Source organism: Protopterus annectens, chromosome 13.part0, assembly GCF_019279795.1.
Source record: "Protopterus annectens isolate FY-2018-M chromosome 13.part0, PAN1.0, whole genome shotgun sequence".
NCBI classification, from domain to species: Eukaryota; Metazoa; Chordata; order Ceratodontiformes; family Protopteridae; genus Protopterus; species Protopterus annectens.
Genome location: NC_056747.1, coordinates 618,499,666 through 618,525,468, shown reverse-complemented (window position 1 = coordinate 618,525,468; position 25,803 = coordinate 618,499,666). Strand labels below are relative to the sequence as shown.

At 39.5% G+C, this 25,803-nt stretch overlaps 1 protein-coding gene across 3 annotated transcripts in view; it reads right to left on the bottom strand.

Moving 5' to 3' along the window:
• Positions 1-25,803, bottom strand: part of TEX14 (testis expressed 14, intercellular bridge forming factor) — a 3,435,352-nt gene that overhangs the window by 256,727 nt on the left and 3,152,822 nt on the right. For all 3 annotated transcript variants that reach the window (XM_044054283.1, XM_044054282.1, XM_044054281.1), the window contains one exon: positions 2,711-2,815. In XM_044054283.1, coding sequence (XP_043910218.1) covers positions 2,711-2,815 — 105 coding nt within the window. The remainder of the gene's footprint in view (positions 1-2,710; positions 2,816-25,803) is intronic.

Below are 25,803 nucleotides of genomic sequence, written 5' to 3'. Positions count from 1 at the left end.
ATACCAGTCGCTCAACATTCCCTGACTGCTTGGATAAACTTACTTCTCTTCTGACTGGTTACAGTGAATAATCATGTCACATAAACACTCTGTTGGCTCAATTTCTAATACTTTCAAATTATGACAATTTTGTCAGGAGCAATTCTTTCTGCTGGTATGATTCCATCTTTACTTTTCTTCTGCTTCTTTTGGCTTTTCCCGGTTAGGGTTCGCCACAGCGGATCACCTGTCTGCTCATGAATGGCAGTGGATTTTTTACGGTGTCGAGTTGTCAGCCCAGCACCCAACCTTCCACAGAAGGCACACACACGCACTCACGCCTAGGGCCAGTTTGGAGAGTCCAATCCATCTACAGTATGTCTTTGGGATGTGAGAGGAAACTGGAGCACCTGGAGGAAACCCATCTTTACTATTACAGGCAAATGCTTTCTCATGGCCAGGTTTGGAGCATATACAGAATTAACAAAACCTGTTGTGGAACACCATTTCAGTTGCATATTTCTACTTTTATAAAAAAAATAATACAATCAGAGCCTTCTAGTTTCCTTAGCTCAGCAGAAAATGTCAAGTTTTCTCTGTGCACTCTGTTTTCTAACTCTCCTGCAGTTTGGAACATCTTTTCATGAGAAACCTCATGCTCAGCCAGACCTTTCTTCATTGAATAGCTAGTTAAAGCTTCCCTTACTTTTTCAGCATATTTATATTTGACTGTATCTATTCATTCAGTGTTTCATTTTACTTTAAAAGTCTGTGACTGCATATGATTTATTTTTTCCTCTAAACTAATGAAAGTTATCTCCTATACCAAAGCTGAAACTTGAACTGGTTTTCGCTGAGCAACTTCAAGATTCTTCCCAGATAGAGTTTTCTCCTCTCCTTTTCTGGTTGATTTTCTGTTACTTTCTTCAAATTTCTTCTTTGCTGACATCCAGGAAGTGAAAGTATGGGATAATAACTGAAGTTTATCTAGTTTGTTAGTTTTGGTGGCTTTTTTTTCACAACTGCAACTTTCACATTGGGAGAGCTCCACTCAATGCATTACTGATCAGTGTGCAGCCATACTGGAAGGAGTGCTGGTCTGAGTCTTGACTTATTATTTGGCAACCACACACACATTCTGAATGTTGCTTTTAAGCAATGCATATCAGAGTTCTTTGTAAACATATGACAGGATACTGATTCAAATGTCCCAGTGACAGCAAAAAATGTGGCAGGTTCAAGAGCCAGGATGCTTTTATAGTTGACATGTAACAGCATAACATGCACCAGCACAGACTGTGCAGCTCTCCACCTCTCACAGAAGCTTTCAAGAAAAAAAAGTGCTGAACTGTGAAAGTTGGGGTGATAAGTCCAAACGATGACCCACCAAAGAGGGTGAGGATGGTTAGTGTTACATCATAAGATCTTTAAAATATCTGTTGTGTGAACTAAGATCAAAACTGGAAGGGTGACAGGGGACTTAGAAGCAAAGGATAGTACAGGGCTGTCAGTGGTGCCAGGATGGTAGGTTGAAGAAGGGCACTGGAATAAGGAGAGACAGCTAAGAAAATCTACACTTTGGGGGTGCTGATGGGGTCAACACCATAATTTCTTTAGTTACCTGTTGCAAAGCTCTTTTGTGAGCATGTTCAATCATCTTCTCCAGACCAAGAACAAAGTTTTGAACTCCAGCACCAGTGGAAGAATGACCAGTTAGCCTACACGGATCCAGCAGAAAACAAGCCAGTGCTGAGGAATTCTTTACAATGAATGGTAAAATCAAATCCACTGCTCTACTACAAGTGATGTGATCAAAAGGTGCTAAAAGACCATAATTAAACATGAGGCTGAGTCAACATTAACTTCATCAGTGGGTTCTTTTCCAACAGTTAAATAAGTTAAATATGGGAGACATCCTCTTGGTTGCACTTCATGATGACCAAAGGATTAAGTGGAAGCAAAAAAAAAAAAAAAAGAAGAATTTATTATATGTAAAATTACTGACTAATGAAAACATGGAAGCAGAATTCACTGAGCAGACAGGCCTTGGAACTTAGGCCTTTGCTTCTGATTGCTTATTTTAGTCAAATATACCTTGAGATAGGTGTCCTTTTTTACTAACTCCCACAACATTCCTTGAAAAGATACTCTCTCCTTCTCCTTTACATAGTGAGTGATGAACTACCCCCTGAACATCTTACTGGTAGCAGTGACAAGTGGCATTCAAATCACTAACAGCAATGACAGCTGGGGATGTTGTGTGAAGGTACAAGGTGTAATAGGCAGACCTGATGATAATCTGGGCTATGTATATAAATGACTCATAGCCACGTTTGTGGCATGTATCTTTTCTTTTCTTTTGGCAATGAAATAAGACACTTTGCTGCCATGACTGCAATGAGGAGACTATAAAAGTCTGACTAGTGGAAAGGAGTTGGGCTGGTGTCTGTACTGATTATATTCTTTTGTTTAGGCAAAGAAGCTGTTTGCAAAGTCCAACGGGTAATGGATCCTGCAGATGTGGGTACTGAGAAATTTAATTGACCAATATAAATGAAAAGAGATATGTCTTACTGGTAAGTATTTGGCTTAAGAATCCTCTCAAAGAGCATATGTATGTTCAAAACTTTCAGAAGCCCAGCAGCAGCTTATGATCCAAAAATCAGTGAATACAAAGGAAAGGAGAATACTATTTTTACAACTTTTTAGCAATCATGACAAATCAGCTCACCTTAATGTTTCCTTCAAAATATCTTGGTTTTCCCAGATGTCACTTAAGATTCCATTCCCCGTTGATAATATTGCCTCCAAGGCAGCATCAAGTGTAGAATGGGCTCTGTGTTAACAAAAAAAAAAAAAAGATGAGAGTAATGCAATCAACATAATTCATTTCATTTTATTTTTTTTCTTATTTACAACAGATGAAATCTAACCACAGTACAGTTAAAATATAAGCCCAAAATATGGAGAAAAATGACAAATACATCTGCCCCTAACAACATGTACAGTACTCAATACACAGTTGAGACTTTCACTAAATACTGATAATAGACCGACTTGGTCATAAAAATGGCCTTGGTCTCATGTACCTTGTGAAGAAAATGAAGTAAAATAAAGTAAATGAAATTATATTTTCCTAACAAAAAATGGTCATTATAAATCTCAATGTAAAATGTGTATAGAATGTTAAAAAAATGTCAATAGTATTCAGTATGCAACTGATTTCAGCAAGCATTTGCTTGGTATATGAGGAGCTAGTTTTTGCTGCTTGGCAATATATAGTACTGAGCTGTGGTTTACTGAGCTTGTTAGCATTATACCAAGCTAAGTGAATTGTGCTTTTATTCTGCCCTTGTTTCAGTTGGGTTTGAACCATAAGACAGTGAGTGATCTGAAACTGGCAATTGTTAACTTCGCAACCTGGAGGCTGTTGGCGGCTGTTCCTAGTGAGATGAGGAATTACTCCTAGCTGTTATTTTTGTTGCTGAATGGAGCTTTTGTATATTTGCTGTTCTGCTAACTGGTGTGTTCCTGTTTAGACGGGTGTTAACCTGGTATATAAAGGGCTAGTCTGTATGGTCAGGCATCTTTTAGTGCTGAGATGCAAGTAAGTCAACTTGTTGGCATTTGACTGCACTAGGCTGACTGTGTTGGTAATTTACCCTTGCTTCAGGATTCATGCTGATTTGCCAATGATTCTTGGTGTGAGTGTAATCTGTGAGAACCAATCCAAAAGCTTTTGCAAAAATGAAATATATATTTTTGGTAGGAAGGCAAACCCTTTGAATATATATTTTTTTTTTTTGCAGAAGGGCAAGCTCGATTACACCCACCATGTGCAAGGAGACCTCCCACACTCCAATGTATACATGCCAACTCCACAGCTATACAACAGTGGGGAAAGAGTGCAACTACAATGATCAATGCAAGTGGTTTTCGGCAAGTTTGACTCTCACAAATGATACTTGCACTGATTGTTTTCGGTGAACTGTCTGGCTCCCTATTTAATATGGATTTGGACCAACTGTGCTAAAGCAGCAGTGCACAGTAAGTTCTATTGTTGTTATGCAACTGTGGCAGTTAATTGTTTACTTCTGCGTAGTAACTATATCATGCGACTGTTTTTTTTTCAGTGGTTCCTGAACCTGTAAGGAACTATATCATGAGACTGTTTTTTCAGTGGTTCCTGAAGCCCTAACTAAAAAAATGTCAGTTATAACTGAAACCACACAAAGAATTACAGAGAGCAGGTATATTTAGCGCATTTGTCTTTTATCACTTTAGAAACACAAAAACTGATCCAGCAGTTAGCTATGTAACTTAATATATCACACGATCTCACAACACAAATCAGATGAAAAGAACATGTTTAAAAAAAAAACAGAAAGAAAAAATGTTTAAATAGATATCAATAGACAAGAACATGGTTGGCATAATGATTAAGGTCTTCGTCTCCAATGCACACGGTACAAGGTTCGAGCTAACTTCCAGGTCTCGGTTAATGCTTGTATGGAATTTGTATGTTCTCCCTGCATTTCTTTTGGCTGCCTTCCACTTCCGAAAAACATGCTGGGTGTCCCCCACCAAACTCATCCAAGAATGGAGTCATGGGCAGGAGGACAGATTCCAGTTGATGCTAATGTGGAAGAGTTGTATAAGACCAATCACTTTACCATGGTGTGCAGTACCATTCTAGAAAGAAAGAAAACAGATTACGGACTGTAATGACTAATGTTGCCAAAAACAGGCATGGATATTTGCCAGTGATACGTGAGTTGAGGACCTGACCTAAGCCAGGGATCCATGCTAACACTGGGAGAGGTCTTTGTGCCTCTGCTGGCCAATGTGTGCCCACCATAAATCCCAGCAGCAGCCCAGGGTAAATAAACTACTGGCTGGCCAGTGTCCAGTTGCTCAGATTTGGTTACTTGAGACAGCTCTGTTGAACGAAAGCTAGGCATAAAACCAGTCACCAGCCAAACATGAACTATGGATTGCTACACTCAATATAGGTTCACTGACAGGATGCAGCTTAGAAGTGGTTGACGTGATGGTAAAAAATGGAGGGTCGACATACTGTGCATACAACAAACAAGATGAAGGGCAATTGGGATTCAGAGTCTACCACTCAGACTACAAATACTGTGGGAACTGCAGTGAGGGAGAGGCTTCAAAAGACAGTGAGGGATGTCATCAGAATAAGTGACAGGCTCATGGTAATCATACTTCAGTGTAAGGATATACCCCACAGCAGGGTTGTGATAGTGAGGAAAAGAGTGGATTCTGGCAGCAGTTATAGGACTTACTAGAAAAAGCACAACAAATTGAGTTGATGTTCATAGTGGGGAAATGAATGCTCATATAAGGGCAGACAGAACAGGAAATGAGGACTGCCTGAGCCCATATGGGTAGTGTAACAGAAATAAAAAAAAGAGAGCCAATTTTTGGCTTCTGTCTGCCAAATGTCTCCATGATAACCAATACATAGTTCCGAAAGACAGACAGTCACAAGATCACATCAAGAGTGTCAGATATGCCACTCAAGTAGGTTTTCTCTAGGTTAAGAAAAAGGCAGTGGGGTAAAATCAACTATTACAAAGTTATCCACAGTGAAGCAGTTGGCCCGCAGCATAAACCACTAGTTGCCACAATCAGCTGCAAGCAGTGGTCAGAGAGGGCTCTAAGGTCAATAGAGACTAGGCTGAAGATGTGGAAGTTCAACAGAGCAAAAGCTCAACAGTTCAGGGAAATACTCAATGCTCTAGCACCTCAGGAAGAATATGACATAGGTGGAGTTGAAGAAGAATGGCACAATTTCAAAACAGCATGTTTGAGGACTACCGAACAGATAATGTATCAGAGACAGGTATGGAAATCAAGTACATTGCTAGAATGTAGTCCATGAAGTTACCAAACGAAAGTACTGCAGGAGCCCGTGAAGTTACCAAAAGAAAGGAATGCAGGAAAAAGTGTGAGGTAGAAAAGATGGACCAGGCTAAGAAGAAATACTGGTTGGGTAACAAAGAGGCAAAAAGGCTAAGACAGCAATCACAGCGACAAAGTGCAAGGCATCTGATGACCCTACCAGCTTCAGAGAGTGACTCAGCAGATGGCACAAAAAACTCAGACTACAACGCAAAAACAGAAAGATAAAAAGACAAACATCACATGCCCTTCACAAGTGATGTCAGCAATAACCTGCTCACTAGTCCACAAGTCATCAAAGGCAGAAGAGAGGAGTAAGTTCAGCAGCTTCTCAAAGAAGAAAACCTCATAGAAGTGGTACTGTCCCAGACAAAGCCTATGATGAAACATGAAGAACAGTCCACCCTAGAAGAAGTAAGATCAGCACTAAGGAAATTAAGTCAAGGAAAGCAGGATGCTCAGAAGAGATCAAGGCAGATGGAGCAAAAGCACAAGAGTTCAAGGAAATACTCAAGGCTGTAGAACCTCAGGAAGGAGAATAAATAGGTGGAATTGAAGAAAAATGCCACAGTCTCAAAACAGCATGTGTGAGTTAGGTGAGAAATGGCTCCAGAGGGCACTTCTAGTAGTACGAAGAGAAAAGTGTATCCCAGATGACTGGAGAATAAGTTTTCTAGCGATGGTGTACAAGAACAAAGAGGACATTCACAACTGTGGGCAGTACAGAGGTATCAAACTCCAGTCACACTGCATTAAAGTGCTGTAGGGGTGGCTAATAATCAAATATACAGAGAGGAAGTAAGATGGGAACTGAGAAGTTCAAATTTAGATCAGGATGCAAAACAACCACCTTGATATTCGTCTGAATAAGGAGGACTGCTGAGAAGAAGCTAGATGTGAGGAAAGAGTCAAACTAGACATTGTAACACTTGCAGAAAGTATACAACAAAGTCCCAAGAAAGCCGATTTGGGCAGTCTTGCTATGAGATGAAGTCCTGGAAGCACTGTCAGAATTAGTGTAGGCTATGTACAAGGATGCAATGACACAAGTATGAACAGTGTTCAAATTCACAGAGGGGTTCCCGGGTCTATACTGGATGCTTGAACTTTTAAAGATTCGAGTATCATATGGTCGACACCATATGATCGAACCTTTGAAAGTTTGAACGGTTTAATGGAGATCTCCGTACAGCGTGGAATGGGAAGATTTCCCTTTTCTGCACTGCAGTGTGATCGCGGAGTTGGTATATTTAAAGAGCGGGGGGTGTGAGGGGAGCAGCCCCCCTCATGGGGGGTTGCAGGAGTGCTTGCCACCCTGCTTAAAATGTTCAGGTAGGTTATTTGTGCAGCTTATTTATTTTTTTGGATGTTCGAACTTTTAAAAGTTCGATCATATGGTGTTGATCATATGACACTCGAACTTTTAAACATTCGAGCATCCAATATAGACCTGGGGTTCCCAGTGGAAATGCACATAACATAGCTTAGGTCTGAGGCCACTGCTGTTCATACTAGTGATTAACTACATTAGCAAACAGATTGGTGTGGGGGGAGTGAAGAGATCAATAAAGTTGTGGCTTGCAGATGATGTGACATTATAAGCAGAAACTTTACAAGAACTTTAGAAAATAATAGGGGAATGGGATGAAAACTGAAGGCAGATGGGATGAAACTGAGTACAGATAAGACAGCTGTCATGGCAGAAAATGAGGAAAATTAGAAAAAGAAAGCTGAACTAGAAGGGAACATAGTGGAACAGGTTAACAGCTTCAAATATATGGGAGGAGTGGTTGAGTAGGGTAGAAGTCTGCAGCCCACTGGCCTAGAGTGTCAGGGTTAGTGTGTGAAAAAAGAATGGCAAAGAAGCTGAAAAATATGGTGTACAAACTGTAGTGGACCAGTACTACTGTATGGTACTGAAACTTGGACAGTGAAGTCAGAGCAGATGGGGATGCTAGAGGTGATGGAGATGAAGTGCCTGAGACAGGTGATAGGATGCATACTGTGGGACAGATGAAGAAATGAGGAGATCAGAGCAAATTGCAGAGATGATCAAAGACAGCAGGTTACTGTGGTTCAAGCACATGTGAAGGAAGGCAGAAGAGAATCTGGTGAAGAGGATTTGAGACAGACAGGAACAATGTAAGAGTAAATGATGGGGTCCAACAAAGAGATGCATGGATTGTGAGAGGTAAGAAAGTGAGACTGAATATAGAGAAATGGTGACAGTTGATATGACACCCTGACCTTGGGTAGCAATAAAAAATAGGGGGTTGATGATGACAATGATCAATATAAGTGCAGTAAGTATGAAAATAAATCACAAGAATAAAAACACGAATATACTTAAATCTTATGTGCTCTATTTTTTTGGATCACACAATACTTACGCTGTCGTGTATGCCAGAAAACATGTGCCATTACTTCTAAGTACTAGCATAATTCTTTGATATCCAATAGTGAATCAGTATCACCACATAACTGCTTAACTTCCACAAACTCTAGCACAAAAAAGGAAAACTTTTTAAAGGATGTACATGTGGCACAATGTTTGTAGACAGTATTAATTTTCTGTCTAGATTTAATAGTATAAATATGCTTATATAGTCAACCAGTTTCCAGGAATTGTTTTTCTCATGAAAAATGCAAATAAGCAATCACAAACAATTGTGTAGTCAATATACGTGGAATATTAATCAAAATATTTAACTGCACATAAATATGGACTGCACAACATATATTTACTACATTTTCAAAAGCCACAGGGCTAAGTTTCCTTTGTTTTGGTGCTTATGATGTAGTAAGAGACAACATGTATTCTTTTCAGAGATTTGGGTTTGTGTTTTTCTTATAAACACATGTTAGTATAAGGCACAATAACTTCCACACAACGCAGTTCAACAGAGAATGGTAATCTCATTTACTGCAGAGCACACACGTGGGAGACTAGGAAATCAAGGTACTGTCTTCTTGAACAATAGTACTATGAATCATTTATATCATTTTTTTTAAACAAAACACATCTTTATTGAATTATCACTTATAACATAGCCAATGATACATTTATATAAATAAAACACACCACCATTAACATATTTTCAGTTGCAAACATTATACATCACATATAATCTTCTATACATTGTCAACTGAACATTACATAGCTCATTCAATTCCTGTCTTCCTTTAAAACTCACTCCTCCTCCAAAACATTATTCTGCATGCACTGTTCCCACAATTCCCATTTTTAATATGTAATTTGTTTCTACCCTTTTCTAAAGACCCCACTTCTAATTCTTTTATCTATGTTACTACATTCACTACTTCTAATACAGTTGATTTAGACTTTGATTTCCATTTTCATGTAATTGCTTTTTTGGCAGCAACCAGAATTAAACTCGGCAAGATCTTTCTATGTCTAAGCAATTCCAATCCTGTAACACAGCTCAAAAAAATAATTTCCTTAGTTACACCAATTTCCTCACCCAGGATTTCTGACAGAGTAGTCTCTGGGTAATTTTTAAAGTCTGTCATCTCAATACACTCCCAAAACTATGTTCCAAATTACCTCTTTCCTCCCTATTATACCTCCAACATTTGGAATCTACCTGAGGAAAAAAATTCTTTGGAGTCTGCCTGTGGTATAAAACTACTGATGCAAACACTTCCAGGTAAAAATCCTAAACCTTCTAGACTGTTGCATATTTCGGAACCATACATATATCCTTACATTGTTTCTTTGTGAATTGCTTATCCAATCTCTCTTCCCAATCTTTTCTAACCTCCTCTGATTGATTTTGATAGCTCTCATGCAATATTTTAAATGCCCTACTAATTATGCCTTTTTTTTAGCAACAGCATCTGTTCTAGATATAACTTAAAACTCTATATATCCTCCTAATTAATTTTAATATTTTGTTAGGGAATGCAAATGCTTCCATTGCCCTACTCATAAAAATCCTTGCTTAATTTGTCGAATGGTTTCTTTGCATGAAGGCTCACCAACAAGGCTCACCTACTTCCCTGTATTATACACATTTTATAACCCTTTTATATCTTTTGAAAAGCACATCCTACCCAACTTACTAACGTTGAAGCTCTATCTCTTTCCCTTGGTAATAATCACTGTATTTGTACCCTTTTTCAACTCATTTCTCAATTTCTGTATCTTCTTTATTTCTGTATAACTGAAGTTGATGAAATAATTCTGCAAGCATATTCACTTTAGCTACATTACATAATGCATTTATCTTGTTTTGGCACTAGCCTGATGTTAACTAGTTTAAAGTGGAGCTTTTCTCCCCGGGCCTCTACTGAAAATGGACATGTATCCAGCTAGAATAGCCCAGTCAACAAATGTAAAATAAAATAAATAAATAAATAAAATACATAAAACAGATGTATTTTCTTACATTCTACTTCCCTCTGGACCATCACTGTTCTATTAATGTTGTTGAATGTTTGTCTCTCCTCCACAAAACCACACTGATTCATATCTATCAATTTTGGCAACACCTTTGTCATTCTTTTAACCATTATAGATATAAAACACTTTATAATCACAATTTAGAATCAAAACGGGCCTATATGAAGCTGGCTCTGAGGGGGACTTTAGCATGTTTAGGTATTACAGCTACTACAACTTTCTTCCAGGATGTTGGTGCTTCTCATCCTTTTAAAATACTGTTAAACAAAACCTTCCAGATCTTTATCACTTTCTTTCCTCCTAGCTTCCAAACTTCAACAGGATTAACATCTATTCCTGGAGACTTTCCTGTAGATTGGTTGTACATCACCATTTGTAACTCATTTTCTCCTATTCTAACTGCTAATAATTGAGTTTCATCTACCTCTAACCTTGGCATATTTAATTATTCCATAATATTTCCATTTGTACTTTTCCTTGATTTCCACATTACTCTGCTTTGTACAGATTTTCATTAAATTTCCACATTTTTTCTAACGCCTGTAGAGGATCTCTGGTTATTTTTCTTGTTATAGGCTCTCTAAGCTTGGCAACAACCCTTCCTACTTTCTTGTTGCCTGAGCTGTTGTGCTAAAAGCTGTTGTGTTTGGGAGTAACTACCAAAAAAACAGTTGCTTAACAGCAGTCCTTCTAAACTCATGCATATTATCTAGGTAGTTCCTTATTTTCTCTTTAGCACTCTGCAGCTCTACCTGTTGTTGTTCTGTGAGAATCCCATTATTTTGAAATACTTTAAACTTTGTCAGTCCATCTAAATAATTCTCATTACTTAACTGTATCTCTTTTTTCTTTATTTCTACCATATTTTTAAACTCCACTTTCGTTTTATCCTACTCCCTAGTTATATTTTCTGAAAACATTTCTGTCTTCCCTAATAACTCCCAAATAATTTCTACTACCCATTGGGCAGCCACGGTGATGCAGCGGTTAGTGTTGTCGCCTCACAGCAAGAGGTTCTCCGGTTCGATTCTCGGCTGGGGTGCTTTCTGTGCGGAGTCTGCATGTCCTCCCTGTGGTCGCATGGGTTTCCTCCGGGTGATCCGGTTTCCTCCCACATCCCAAAGACATGCAGTAGGTGGACTGGACACTCTAAATTGGCCCTAAGTGTGAGTGTGTGCATGTGTGTGCCTTCTGTGGAAGGTTGGGCGCCGGGTTGGCAACTCGACACCGTAAAAAACTCCACTGCCAATCATGAGTGGACAGATGATCCGCTGTGGCAACCCCTAACCAGGAAAAGCCGAAAGAAGAAGAAGAATTTCTACTACTCATTCCTTAGATTCTTCTCTGTTTGACAGATAGGTAGGGGAGCCCCAGTCTCTCATTTTTATTTCATTACCTTGCATTTTTATTTTAGTTATTATTGGCAAGTGATCTGAAATAATTATTGGATGCTTATCAAAACTTTCAATTAAATGCACATGTTCATGTGAAATATAATTTCTGTCTAGATTAGCCCAGTTATTGCACCTTAGGAAATAATATGCAATTTCTCTCTGAGCTCCTGCTACTGAATTCACATCTTCCATATCAAATATTTCATATATTTCTTCAAATATCTACCATAATTTTGTTATATTTTCCCTTCTGGGTCCCACAGATAAATTCTCACTGTTGCAAATCAAATTCCAGTCCCCACCTACAAGTAATATTCCCTGCTGAAAATTGATTATTTTGTTCAGACTTTTCTTAAGCTCCATTGTAGCAATTTTACTTGGAATATAAATATATGCAACCATAATCCTCCTCCCCTGCCAGTAGCCCCTTGCTATGACAAATCTACCACTATTATCTTTTCCCCCCTCTTCTATCACTATTGGAACTTCTCTAGCAATTAATAAGTACTCCCCTTTCCCTTTGTCCCTAAAATCCTTTATCAAATTCACATGTTCAGCTCTTTCCAAATGTGTCTCTTGTATCATAGCTATTTGCACTCTGCATTTCTTAATATAGTTCATTACTATCTTTTTTTGCATATACTTGTGAGACCATTCATATTAAAAAATAATATGGAAAGTGTTCCAATTATGATAGGAAGTTATTATTCCCACCTGTTATGCATAATTTTTTAAATGTCTAGTTTCAGCTTTTGTGTTACATGCATACACTAATGTTTGGAAGGTAAATATTTTATACAGTTGCTTTTTGTTATATCCACTTAAACCTATGTCACATCTTACAAGACTTTTTGTTTTAATAAAAACCATCAAACAAAACAAAAAACAAAACAAAAAACACCCCCCCAGAATACCCTCATAACTTTTGAACTTAATACAAAATTACAAAACTATGTATAGCTTCAAATAATGAAGTTTAACTCACCTAATAGGAATAAATGCCCCACACTGACAGCTACAATCACAGGCTTCAAATGACCTATAATTAAGGTTATTTATGCTAAGACACATGCTACAGCCTGTGCTTCTATTTACACTAAGTGCTGTCTGTTTTTTTCTGATCTTTATTACTCTCCCAGATGTAAAAAAAACAACTTGAATGCTTTCAGAAAACATTATCTTTTAGGCATTGCAAAATGTATTCTGTTTTTATTGCCCTTTTATCAGCCTGCTCCACAAAAACACGAGAACCAGACACACAGCTTCCTCCTGCTACAGCTTTACATACTGCACTGTGAATACTTATTTGCTGAGGAAAACTTGTTGTTAAAGTCAGTGTTCTCTTATTTACTTGCTTCCACTTAAAACTTGTTATGAGATCAAGCCAAAGGCCTTAATCCAGTCACTCCCCTATGTAAAAGTAAGAAGAATCATATCAGTTTTACTTATATCATGATCTGTATACGTTTACAGACCACCCCTAACATTGACAACCCAAGATTACAGCCTATTATCTTAAACATGCTTTTGCTCAGGCTTTCTTCTCTTTTTATACTGTACTGCCTACATTTCTTAAAATTAAACAATAAGAAAGAAAGGACAAAAGGAGCACCTGTTTACTTTAGTGTCCCTACAACACATACGTAAATGAAAAAAGCTTTACTATATAACATGGAGTACATGTCATGTTTTATAAAAATACTGCAAAGAACAACAACTGTTTTACTTAATTAAATTACATCTTTCCTTCCTTTTCCTCTCCCCTTAATATTCTTCCAAACATTAATGACAGAAGGTAGGGCATATGATTTGGAGTCCCCTATAAGTTTAACAAAGTCAAAAAAGTTCAATATTTCCAGTTTTTTTTGTTCAGCCATATTTCACAAATGTGAGTGATGCTTTGTAATCACATATTTATTCCTTAATTTCTAAGTTGCTAGTTTTCTTGCTGTTGATCTCCTTCTCCCAACTCTAGTCTCTAGTTCATGTCCAACATCCTGGTTCTTCTAGTCAACTCCTGTGCTTTTCTCTCTCTCTCTCAAGATTTTCCTTTGGAACACTGGAAAAGGTTTCATGAGGGAAAGTCTCTCTGTGAGCTTTTATTATCAGAAGAATAAGAAGCAGAGTCTTCTTCTGTTTGATAGCTCACTTTTTGTTTGACAAACTTTTGTATTTCCTCCTTACCATGTTCTGCATCAAAAATGACTTTGATCCTCCAGGAGAAATATTCTGAACATATCTGGATACAGCATCTTCAATTTCACACCTGCACTTTGACATTCCCAAATTGTTGGAATAAAATAACTCTTCTTTTGCCTGGTGTACAGTGAGTAATCATTTTCCAAAAACATTCTACTGTCTCCAACTTTTAGTACTCTGTCCTTCTGCCACAGTTTTCTCAGAATCATTTTTTTTTCTGCTGGTAGGATTGCATCTTTACTATTAGCAGTTTTTGGCTACTTTCTTATGGCCAGGTTTGGAGCATACACACAATCTGTCCTTTCAATTAACAACTCCTGCTGTGGAATACCAGTCATGCTGCTTATTTGTGCTTCAAAAAATTATAACAGTCTATGGCTTCCAGTTTCTCTGGTACAGCAGAAAATCATTTTTTTTCCTATGTGCGCTGTCCTCTAAGTATACTATTTTGAACCATCTCTTCTTGAGTAGTCTCATACTCAGACTACCTTTTCTTCATTTCATCCTCTGATTTTTGCAGTTTTATCATCTCAACTGAATATCTGTTTAAAGCTTCTTCCATTTTTTTCCAGCCTTTTGTTATCTGGGTTGATATACTCCTTCAGTGTTTTGTTTATTTTAGTCAGGTCTGAGCACATCTGACTAATTTTTCCTCTAGATTACTGGAAGTCATGTCTTGCATCAAAGCTGGAGCTTGGAATTTCTTTTTGCAAATGTCTGCAGGATTCTTCCCTGCCAGTGTTTACTCCTCACCTTTTGTGGTTGATTTTCTTTTAGGTTCTCTAAATTTCTTTTTTGCTGGGATCCAGACAGTGCACTTAGTAACTGAAATTTACTACTGGTTCTCTTTTCTGAGTTTCGGTTTTCTCATTGGGAGAGCTGAAATTAAGCTGTTACTCAGTGTGTAGACATGTTGGAAGTCCCATTATACCATTTTTGATCAAGTGTAATAGTATTATAACAACTAAAATATAGCCACTGACCAATCAAAAATGAACACTACAGCATTAATCATAAAGCCAGAAAAATATTTTGTAGTAGTCTGGTAATCTAAGTGCAGGAGGGTCTAAACGTATGATATTTAGTTGAATAAAAGCTTGTTCATGGCGGCCTTGTCAGGTTAAAGGTTCAGGGATATCTTTCTTTAGTATTACAGTAATGGTTTGCCTACATCTGCAAAGTTAGAAATCCACTGTTGCCAATAACTTGTCAGTTCCATGAAAGTTTGTAACTGTTTTAATTTGGTGAGATGTTGCACAACTTGTACTGCAGCAGTGTGTGACGGAAAAAAGTGCCTAGAACCTTCTGAAATAAGATGTCCTAAATATTGAACTTGAGACATCAACTGTAGTTTATACTTATTAATGTTAAATCTTTATTCTGCTTGTTTGGATAAAAAGAATGGCAATATCCTGTTTGCAGTTGTGAGGAGATTTGGAACTAACAATAAATCATCTACGTACTGAATTGGAGTGGAGCCACATGGAAATTCAATCTTGTCCATCTGTTTTTTTTTTTTTTACATTTCCTTAGAAAAAAGAGTAGGTGATTTAGCATACCCTTGTAGCAATCTGATCGAAGTGTACTGATGTCTTCAATATGTAACTGTAAATAGATACTGGCTATCTGGGTATACAGGAATAGAAAAAAAGGCAGAATAAATATCTATTACCAAGAAGGTAGTGGCAGTTGACAGGATATAACTCAGTACTGCAGGAGGATTAGGAACTACAGGAAAAGCTGGTACTACTACTGCATTAACTATTTGTAAATCTTGTACAAATCTATAAGTGTTTCTTCCTGGTTTCTTGACTGGTTGGATAGATGTGTTACATAGACTTCAGGTTAAAATTATTTTACTTTGGTGGATAAATGCAGAAACAACAGATTTGCTTCTTTTCTTTGTCAGCAAACAAGGGATACTGAACTACCATAGGCAGGCATGCACAAGATATCAAGAATATCTGCACAGGTTCTGCATCTTTTATGAGCCCTACCTCACTTTCACAGTAGTTGAAAGTTGTGGAGGAATTACTTCTAATCCCTCCAAACTAACAGTGTCTAAAGTTTGTTTTGATGTTAAAACAGCAAAAAGGGTATCCTCATCTGCACAGGTATTTGTTGAATACAATCCTGAAGGCTCGTTTGGAATATCAAGATAAATAGTAAATACTATATCCTAATTTACATAAGTCTCTAGCTACAAGATTTAATTAATGGGGCAGCATTTCCTACAATAAAAGTGTATTTTATTTACCAGACTGATCTGAATAGGAATACGTTTTCTCTAGGCTGTCTATAGGAACTCCGCCACTCCCATTCCATGTACTGTTTTGGTGGAAAGTGGGAGATTTTCAGCAGTTGCTGAAGTAATCATAGATCTAGCTGCTCCTGTGTCAATGAGAAAAGGGAAGGATGGATGAACTTTGCACTGTAACACTTGCAAAAAGACCTTCTTGGTAAAATGGTATCAAGGGAAATAGAGGTTTCCTGTTCATGGCTATCCTAATGTGTTTTCTGCCAAGCAGAACTCCACACAGAAGAACGTCTTCCACTTGCTGTGGTATTTGGACATTCTGTGAATTTTGTCTGCTGTACGGAAATTAGGCATTCATTTTATCAATGTCCAGGCTGGCCACAAATGAAATTAGAAGTTATACACTTACCATAACTTGGTATATGTGTTGTCCATTTTCATTCTTACTCATGAATGGGTCTAGGATCTGATCCTTGGCTCCAACATGGACACATATACAAATCCTGAGCTCCTCCCTCTACCCATAATGCTCTATCCCATCCCTAGCTCCTCAGATTGAGTTTGCTGCCCGACATCCCACTGTGTTGTAGAGACAGACTAGACAGAAGAAAAAGATTAAGGCTCAGACCAGGAACATGAAGGTTCCAATATCATCCAAAGATCCTTCTACGACTGATAGAGCTGGGGGATGGATGGGAGGGAAGGTGAGGAAGAATGAAAATGGACAACACAGGTACTAAGTTATGGTAAATACATAACTTCTAAATGTGATGTTGTACTTTTCATTCTTCCTCACAAATGAGTCAGAGTCTCCAGCTACGTAACTCACGGGATGCCCTTAAGGAAGGACATGCCAAGCCATGCTGAACCACAGGAAACTGCTTCTGGGGACAATGTCTAATTTGCAATGTGTACCAAAGGTTTGAATCTTTGACCAAGTAGCTGCAGTGCAGATATCGTTAATGGAAGTTCTTGAGGAAAGAGTAGCTGAAGTAGCTAAAGATCTAGTGGAATGAGCTCTAGGGAGACAAGGCAACTTCAAACCTTTTTGACAATAAACCAACAAAATACAATCAGTAATCCAGTTGGCCAGAGTAATTTTGGAAAATACCTGACCCAAGTGGTTAGGGGAAAAGGATACAAACAGGTGACCAGACATCTTGTACTGCTTTGTTTTATGAAGATAAAAATGTAATTGTCTGTGAACATCAAGAAGGTGAAGCATATATTCACCCTTATTAGTAAATTCTGCAAAGAAAACTGGCAATTGTATGAACTGATTAATGTTAGTCTCCAGAGCTACTTTAGGCAGAAAGGAAGAGTTGGCCCGTAGAGACACCCTCTCTTTATAGAAAATAATGTAAGGAGACTTAGCTCATAAGGTCTGGACCTCAGAAATTCTTTTTGCTGAAGTGATAGCTACTAAAAAGATAATTTTCCAAGAAAGAAACTACATATCGCATTTGTCCACTGGTTCAAAGGGTTTCTGAGTTAACCCCTGAAGGACCACCATTAGATCTCAAGGAGGAGAGGGTTCCTTTATTGCAAGTCTAAGGAGGAAAACTCCCTTCACGAAAGCTTTACATAATATGGAAGATACAAGAGAGAAATGGCTGCCAACTGAATTTTAATAGCAAAAAAGCTAGCCTCCTCCTTAAAAATAGTACTGAGAAAAAGAAGAATGGCCAAAATAGGTGCTGAAAAGGGGTCAACATTCTGTCTGGAAGCCCACATAGAGAATCCTTGTCATTTGCTTCTGTTGACTTTCTTGGTGGAGGCCTTCTAAGAGTCCAAGATAATGTCACAAATTGGGGAAGCAAGACTGGATGATCTGACTATCAGTGGAAGTGGAGAAACCATGCAGTTAGCTTCAAGGCATGGAGCTTGGGATGTTGAATTCCTGTTGGATGAGATAGGAGATCCTGAGTGGGTTCCAGTATCCATGCAGGATATTTCAAATGAGACCACAGGAAGGGGAACCATACCTGTCAAAGCCAGAAGGGGGCAATAAGGATGACTGAGCTCTTCAGCCTGCTTGCTTTCTTTAAAAATGTCGGGATCAGAGGAAGACAAGCATAGGCACAGAGGAGACCCGGGGTCACTCGTGATTTATAGCATCTCTCAGTGACTCCCCCAGAGGGGGGAATCACAGCAAAGTACAGGAGGAAGGCAAAGAGGTCACAACAAGGCTGGCCCCAGAAGCTGAAGATCATACTGACTACATTTTGATTGAGGGACCATTAGTAAGGATTTAGAATGGACCTGCTGAGTCTGTCTGCCAGCATGTTGGTTTTCCCTGGTATATGCATTGCAATGAGAAAGCAGTTTGAAGAGACTGAGTATTCTCAGACCCTCATGGCCTCTCTGCACAACGGTTAAGAACAGGTTCCTCCTTGTTTATTGATGTATCAGAATACTGACTTGTTGCCTGTGTAGACTGCAACAGTTCCTAAAGGGAGAACATGCTGAAAGGCTTGCAACATTTGAAGGGCTGCTCTCATCTCTAGGACACTGATATGCAACTTGGTCTCCGAGGAGGACAACATGCCTTGGGTCATCTTTTCCAGGAAAAGCCACCCCCCCAACCCCAGTTGCTTGCGGATGGGCTCAACAATGTCCGGTCCCAAGCCTGTTGGGTAACCAGGTCAATAAATTCATCTGCCAGGAGGGGGGGAGGCTGTCACCCAAGACATAGATGGGCCAGCCCCAAAAACCTCCAGGAACACTGATTCCTAAGGATAAGAAATTTGGGAAGAACAGCCACCCTTCTCTTTGAGGATTTCCAGGATGTCCCCAAAGCAGATATCATTAAGGTGGTGATCAGGGAGATCCTTCTTCCTCATCAAAATTGGTATTTCCGTGAGAAACTCCATAAGGCAGTCTATGTGGGCAGATGTACTCAGACACCTTAAACCACCTGTAGATTCTACTGCTGAAATTCTTATTTCCAAACTTCAACTCAACACTTTCAAATCCATCTATATTATCTGCATTTATCTACCTCCTGGCAATAACAATACCACCATAGAAGATATCCTCTGCTGGCTATCACTAAACCTGCCCCAAGAAACCATTATCCTAGGTGATTTTAACATAGATTGGAACAGCTGTTGCAGCAGCCAACCTACCACCCTCATTAACCTATTTGGTTTCTCTCAAATCATTACCTCCCCTACCAGGATAAACAAGCCCAATAAGAAAGAGAGTACCTTGGATTGGATACTCATAAAAACATCCCCACATATATGAATCTGGAACCCTCCCTGATGATATTAGTGACCACTCACTTACCTACATTATCAGGCATAAAACCAATGCCACCATTCCACCCACTATCAAGTCCATTAGTTCCAAAAAAAACTTTAACCCTGACCTCTTCCAAAGTGAACTAAGAGCATGCAATTGGTCTCCCTTAAGACACCTCCCATTGGAGGAAGCTGTCAAATACTTTAATCCCAAATTCCTCACCATCCTAGATAACCATGCACCAAACCGCTCTATTAGAATCAAGACTAAATCTGCCCCATGGCTGTCAAAAGACACCAAACAAAAAATCCACCTTAGAAATAAATACTGGGCCAAATTGCGTATGACTAAAAACTCAGCTGACCATCAAAACTTTAGACAACTGAGAAATGAAACTAAGAAAGCTATACTGTCTGATAAAAGAAACTACTACTTACAGTTCCAGCAAACTAAACATAATAACCCACAAAAATTCTGGGCAAGTATTAACCAACTATTACACCCAGGTTACTCCATTACACCTAACCCACAAGGCACAGACCAGGAGAACCCAAAGCACACTGCCAATGCCTTCAATACTTTTTTCACTGAGGCCATTCAATCACTTGCCAGTCACCTATCACCTAATAATTTCACTTTACCTATCTCTAACACAACTCCACCCCCTCCTTTTCTCTTCCAACCTGTCCCTACAACATATATTCTTTCTCTTATCCAAAAACTTAAACCTTGCTCTCCTTCAGCAGATCAATTACCAGCTGAATATCTACAGAAATCAGCCAAATCCATAGCCTATCCCATTTCCATTCTGATTAACAGAACCATTAGTGAAGGACACATCCCTAGCATCTGGAAAGTCTCCCACATTATCCCCCTTCATAAAGGTGGAAAATCTACTGATTTCTCCAACTACCGTCCCATAGCCCTACTTTCACCTTTGGCAAAACTAATGGAAAAATGCATCCATAAGCAACTGCTAGACCACCTAATCCAAAATAACTTACTTTCCAGCTGTCAACATGGTTTCAGACCATCCCACAGCACTACTACTGCCCTCGTTTCCTTTACTGACTGTATTAACAAAACCGAAATGCCAATATGCTCTCCTCAGCACTATTTATCGATCTGTCCAAGGCATTTGATATGGTTAATCACCAAATACTTATAAATATCCTCAAATCCCTCTCACTAGATACACTCACTATTAAATGGTTCCAATCCTATTTAGATAACAGACAACAGGCAGTACTTTGGCACAACACTCTATCTACCCACCTGCCCATTAACATTGGTGTCCCTCAAGGGTCCATATTAGGTCCTCTTCTTTTCTCCATATTTATCAATGACCTTCATCTAGCAATCCCCCAAGCTACATGTGTTCAGTACGCTGATGATTCTACACTTATATGTACAGCCACATCAACTTCTAAGCTTCACTCCCTTACCCAAGAAGTATTTAATACAGTAGAACAATGGTTTACACAACATTGCCTTCTGTTGAACCCCAAAAAAACAAAACTCCTCCTTTTCAATCCTACTCGTAAGACTGTCCCAATAGATTTCTCAGTAATATCCACAAATGGTACTCCCATATCACCTGACCCAACTACTAAACTACTTGGTATTACCATAGACAACAATCTTAACTTTGACAAACATATCAACAGTACGATAAAAACCGTCAATAAAAAGCTAGGCTCTCTCTACAGAATCAAACCATTCCTTTCACCAACAGTCAGAAAAACTATTGCTCACACCCATCTAATCTCTACACTCCTCTATGCCTCACCCATATTTACTAATTTATCTAAAAATAACCTCGCCAAACTGGATATCTCCTACAATAACATTGCCAGGTTTGCTACTGGCAACCCATTCAGAACCCACCACTGCTATAATCTTAAGCAGCTTGGATGGCTAGAAATTCAGAATCTGCTTAAATTCCACCAACTAACCATTGCCCATAAGACTCTTTACCAACCTTCCAGTACTCCTATATTAACTAACCTCATCTATCCCTATAAGAATCTGGATTCCTTACGCTCATCACACAAACTTCTTGTAAACACCTCTAAATCTAATAACAAGGCTGGGGACTCTCTTTTCAGCAACACTGTTGGAAAAACCTGGAACCTTCTCCCCAGTGAACTTTCTTCAGTTTCCTCTACATCTCTTTTCAAAAACAAACTGAAACTTTTCCTAAGAACACACTGGCTATGCCCCTGTACTAAACCTGACTGATCAGTTTTTCCACTTTTTCTACTCATAACAGGTACTGCCTACCCACTATTTCCCTATAACTAGCTCTACCTTCCTTCTTGCCACTTTACCTTTTTGCTATCCCTTACCCTTCTGTTCATGCCCTAAGCTTACTCTTAGTGTGGAAACTCTTTAATATATATAAAAGACACACTTATGCCTCTTTTAATTTGACTTTCTGTATTCTATCTGCAATCTGAACTGTACCTGCCTACTGCACTGCAAAGTATTTCTGTCCTCTCTGTAATTTTGTCCACTACCTGCCTTCGGCACTGTGATGTATTTCTGTCCTCTTTGATTTTTCCAGACTAACTTCTTATACTCTCTGTAAATACAAAGGTTTTATTTTCCTGTTATCCCAGACCTATTTCTTCCCAGTCTATAGTATAATATTAGTCCTATTTTTAGTATTGTACTCAAATTTTTAAAATGGGAGGTACTTAGACCTCTATGATAATTTATGTATTAACCTGTAACAACATTGTTTGTAAAAATGTTTTATTTTGCTATTTTTTTCTGCACGGAGCTTATCTCCCCGGGCCTCTGCTGAAAATGGATATGTATCCAGTTGGACTAGCCCGGTCAACAAATGTAAAATAAATAAAATAAAATAATAAAAAATGTGCCTCCTCTTACATATTATCTTCCGAGATACCTCTTCCATGGGATGTTCAAGAGAGATGTTGGAAGAGATGGGGAATCCCTCTGGGGAACATGTGTGGAGGCTTCCTGGAGCTGGCTAACCCTGAGGAACAGAAATGAAGAGCTCAGACCCGATGAGGAGGATTAGAATCCGAGTTTAGAGAGGATGGCTCTCTGTGCAAAGAGAAAGTCCTTTTCACTACCTGAAAGACTGATGGACCCTGGGAAACCTCTCCCCCCTTCCTTGGAGCTGAAGCAGCAGAAGACAAGAGATCAGGGCCAAACCCAGATCAGAGCCTCCAGAGAGAATCCGACCAGAGCTGTCCAGGGCCGAAGCACCAAGTGAAAGGAATGGATCTGACAAAGCAGGAGCCAAACCCAATGCAGACCTCTCAGATCCGAGACCCGCTCTGATCTGAAGGTATTGGAGCTGGGCCGGTTAGGGACACCATCAGAGTTGAGGAGGGAAGCTTCCTTGTATTCAATGCAGAACCTCTCAGGGATCTCAGATCCTGGGATTCTGAAACCGTAGGTTAGAATGGAAAAGCCAATATTGGTGGGCAGATGTACTCAAGACTCCAAGAGGGGACGGAGTTGGCAGGACCCACATTTGGATCTGAGCCCTGAGAAATTGCTGCATCATCCTGTCCATATCTGCCTCTGTGAAGCTCCTTGAAGAGCGGGATGATGCTGAGAAAGCTGGCCTAGATTGTTTTCTGGGTGTTGGAAATAATTGTGAAGGCAGAGCTTGAGAAACAGGCCATAAAACAAACTCTGATGACTGGCTCCCAGCTGTCAAATCTGTGGGTCTGGGATCCGAGTAAGAGATAGATGATAAGTGAGAGCTCACGATGGAAATTGCACCTGTCAGATACGATGAGGTCTGTGGATCTGAGGGGGGCCCAGCGGTCTTCAGTTCCAAAGATGTTGGATCTGAACTATTCCTGATTTTTTTCAGAGGGTTCCAACGAAGCCCTTGGAGACTTCTGGAGGGTTCATTTCCTAGATTCTACCAACACTTGAGGAGCTTTAGAGGGGTTTGAGCCCCAGAAGAAGAAGCTGGAAGTAACTCCTTTAGAATCAATTTGTTGCACCTGTCAGAGAGGGCCCTGGGGTTAAAGGTGGCGCAAATGTCAAAGGATAACTAAAGATGTTCAGGTACCAGGCACTAAATACACTTCTTCTGGGCATCAGAATTGGAGATCTTAAGCCCAAGAAATGCATTTCTTGAAACTGTTGGGTTTTGCAGACATTTTCACAAATAAAGAAACAGTAGACTTTAACTGTAAGAACTACAGCAACTAGACTACACTGCAAAAACAGAAGAACCCGAAAGGTTAATGAAGCACACGCTATACGTTCTAACTTAAACCAAGGTACACACTCTAAGCTACACAAAAAAGTATGACAGATGAGAGAGAGAGAGAGAGAGAAAGACAGATAGAGAGAGGTTAACACTACTAACTGCACACTCTATCTAAACTACAAACACTTAGTTTTTTTGGATATGTTTTGCTATATAGAGATAAGAAAAGTGCCAAGAAGGAAAGAAAGGCAAGGAAGAATGGTAGGATATAGAAAACAAAACCCTAATGATAGCAATAAACTAAAGACAATCAGAGGGAGGAGGAGAGTAAGAAACACTAACTAAAATATTTTAAATAGCAAAGGGTTAATTAGAAGTTATGTACCTACCATAACGTTCCATGTTAGTTGTCTTCTCTCGCCTTCTTTCTTGCTGGATGGGTTCGGAGCCGATCCTCGGCTCCGACTCGGCACTTGCTAAGCTCAAAAGTCACTTCCACCAGCTCGAGGCAGCCCTATATCCCATGATGCAAGGCGGAGATTACCCAGATCTCGTTTGGTAGCTAGAGGAAAAAATACCTATTATCTTCCCCCAAAGGAAGAAGAACAACTAACCTGAGAAAAAACTGTAAGGGGAACCCAGGTAACTAAGTACAGAGCTAACTGGTGTCCAAGGGAGAAATCTCCCAGAGAAGAGGATAATTCAAGGTCTGTCCAGGCTAGGGGGACAGGAGGGAGGGACGCAAGAAAGAAGGCGAGAGAAGACAACTAACATGGAACGTTATGGTAGGTACATAACTTCTAAATGTAAGTTGTCAATCTCGCCTTCATTCTTGCTGGATGGGACCGTGTCCCTAGCACCTCTATCCTGGGTGGCTCAATGGAACAGACTCTTGAAAACTGTGGAACCAAAACTCGCCCTGTCCCTGGAGGCCAAATCCAATTTGTAATGTGAGACGAAGGTATGAGGAGTGGCCCAAGTGGCTGCTGCACAAATAGTGTCTAAGGGTAGCCTAGCCTGAAAGGCTGTAGATGTGGCTAGGCCTCTGGTAGAATGTGCTTTCAGTTTTGAGATCAGCTGTTTGCCTCTAAGCTGATAAATATAAGAAATAGTGGAAGACAGCCATCTGGATAAGGTCACCTTAGAAACAGGGAGACCTTTCTTATTTTCAGCATAAGAAAGAAAAAGCTGATCAGACTTTCTAGATTGTTTTGCTATGTCCAAGTAATATCTGAGTTGGCAATGAACATCTAGTCAATGCAATTTTTGTTCCGCCCTGTCAGAATAATTGGGAAAAAATACTGGAAGATCAATAGATTGGTTTATATTTGTCTTAGAAGCAACCTTGGGCAAAAAGGACGGATTAATTCTCAAAGATACTCTATCCTTGTGGAAGACCAAGTAAGGGGGACGAACACAGAGAGCATGAAGTTCAGACACCCTTCTAGCCGAAGTAATAGCGACTAGAAAGAGTGTCTTCCAAGAGAGAAATTTTAACGAGCATGTAGCAGCCGGTTCAAAAGGGGGAAGTATTAAGGATGCCAGCACTAAATTTAGATCCCATTGCGGTGGAGGTTCCCTAACAGGGGGTTTAAGCAGGAAGATCCCTTTGAGAAAGGCTTTGCAAAGTTTGTGAGACATAATGTTCTGGTCTGCAAATCCGACATGAAAATTTGAGATTGCTGCCAGCTGGACTTTAACTGTGGAAGAAGAAGAACCAGAGTGAAAAATTTCAGCTAGGAAGTCCAAAACTGACTCAATAGGGGCAGTAAAGGGATCTATGTTCTTAGACCTTGCCCAAAAGGAAAAACGTTGCCATTTGCTAGAGTAAATCCTTCTGGTAGAGGACTTTAGAGAAGCTACTATGATATCCCTAACGGGATTAGAGATCATAGGAAGCCTGGCTAAGGAAGGAAGTGGAGCAACCAAGCAGTGAGGTTGAGGGAACGAATGGAGCAGTGCAGTTGACCCGACTGGTGGGTCAGAAGATCTGGAACTGGGTCCAGATGCCAAGGCTGCACTACAAGATGTCGATGAAGGAATGGGAACCAAATTTGTCGAGGCCAGTAAGGAGCAATGAGGATCAGCTTGGCTCTCAAGTCGGTAGCTTTCTGAAACACTTGAGGAATCAACGGAAAAGGGGGAAAAGCATAAAGACGTCCCCGGGGCCAAT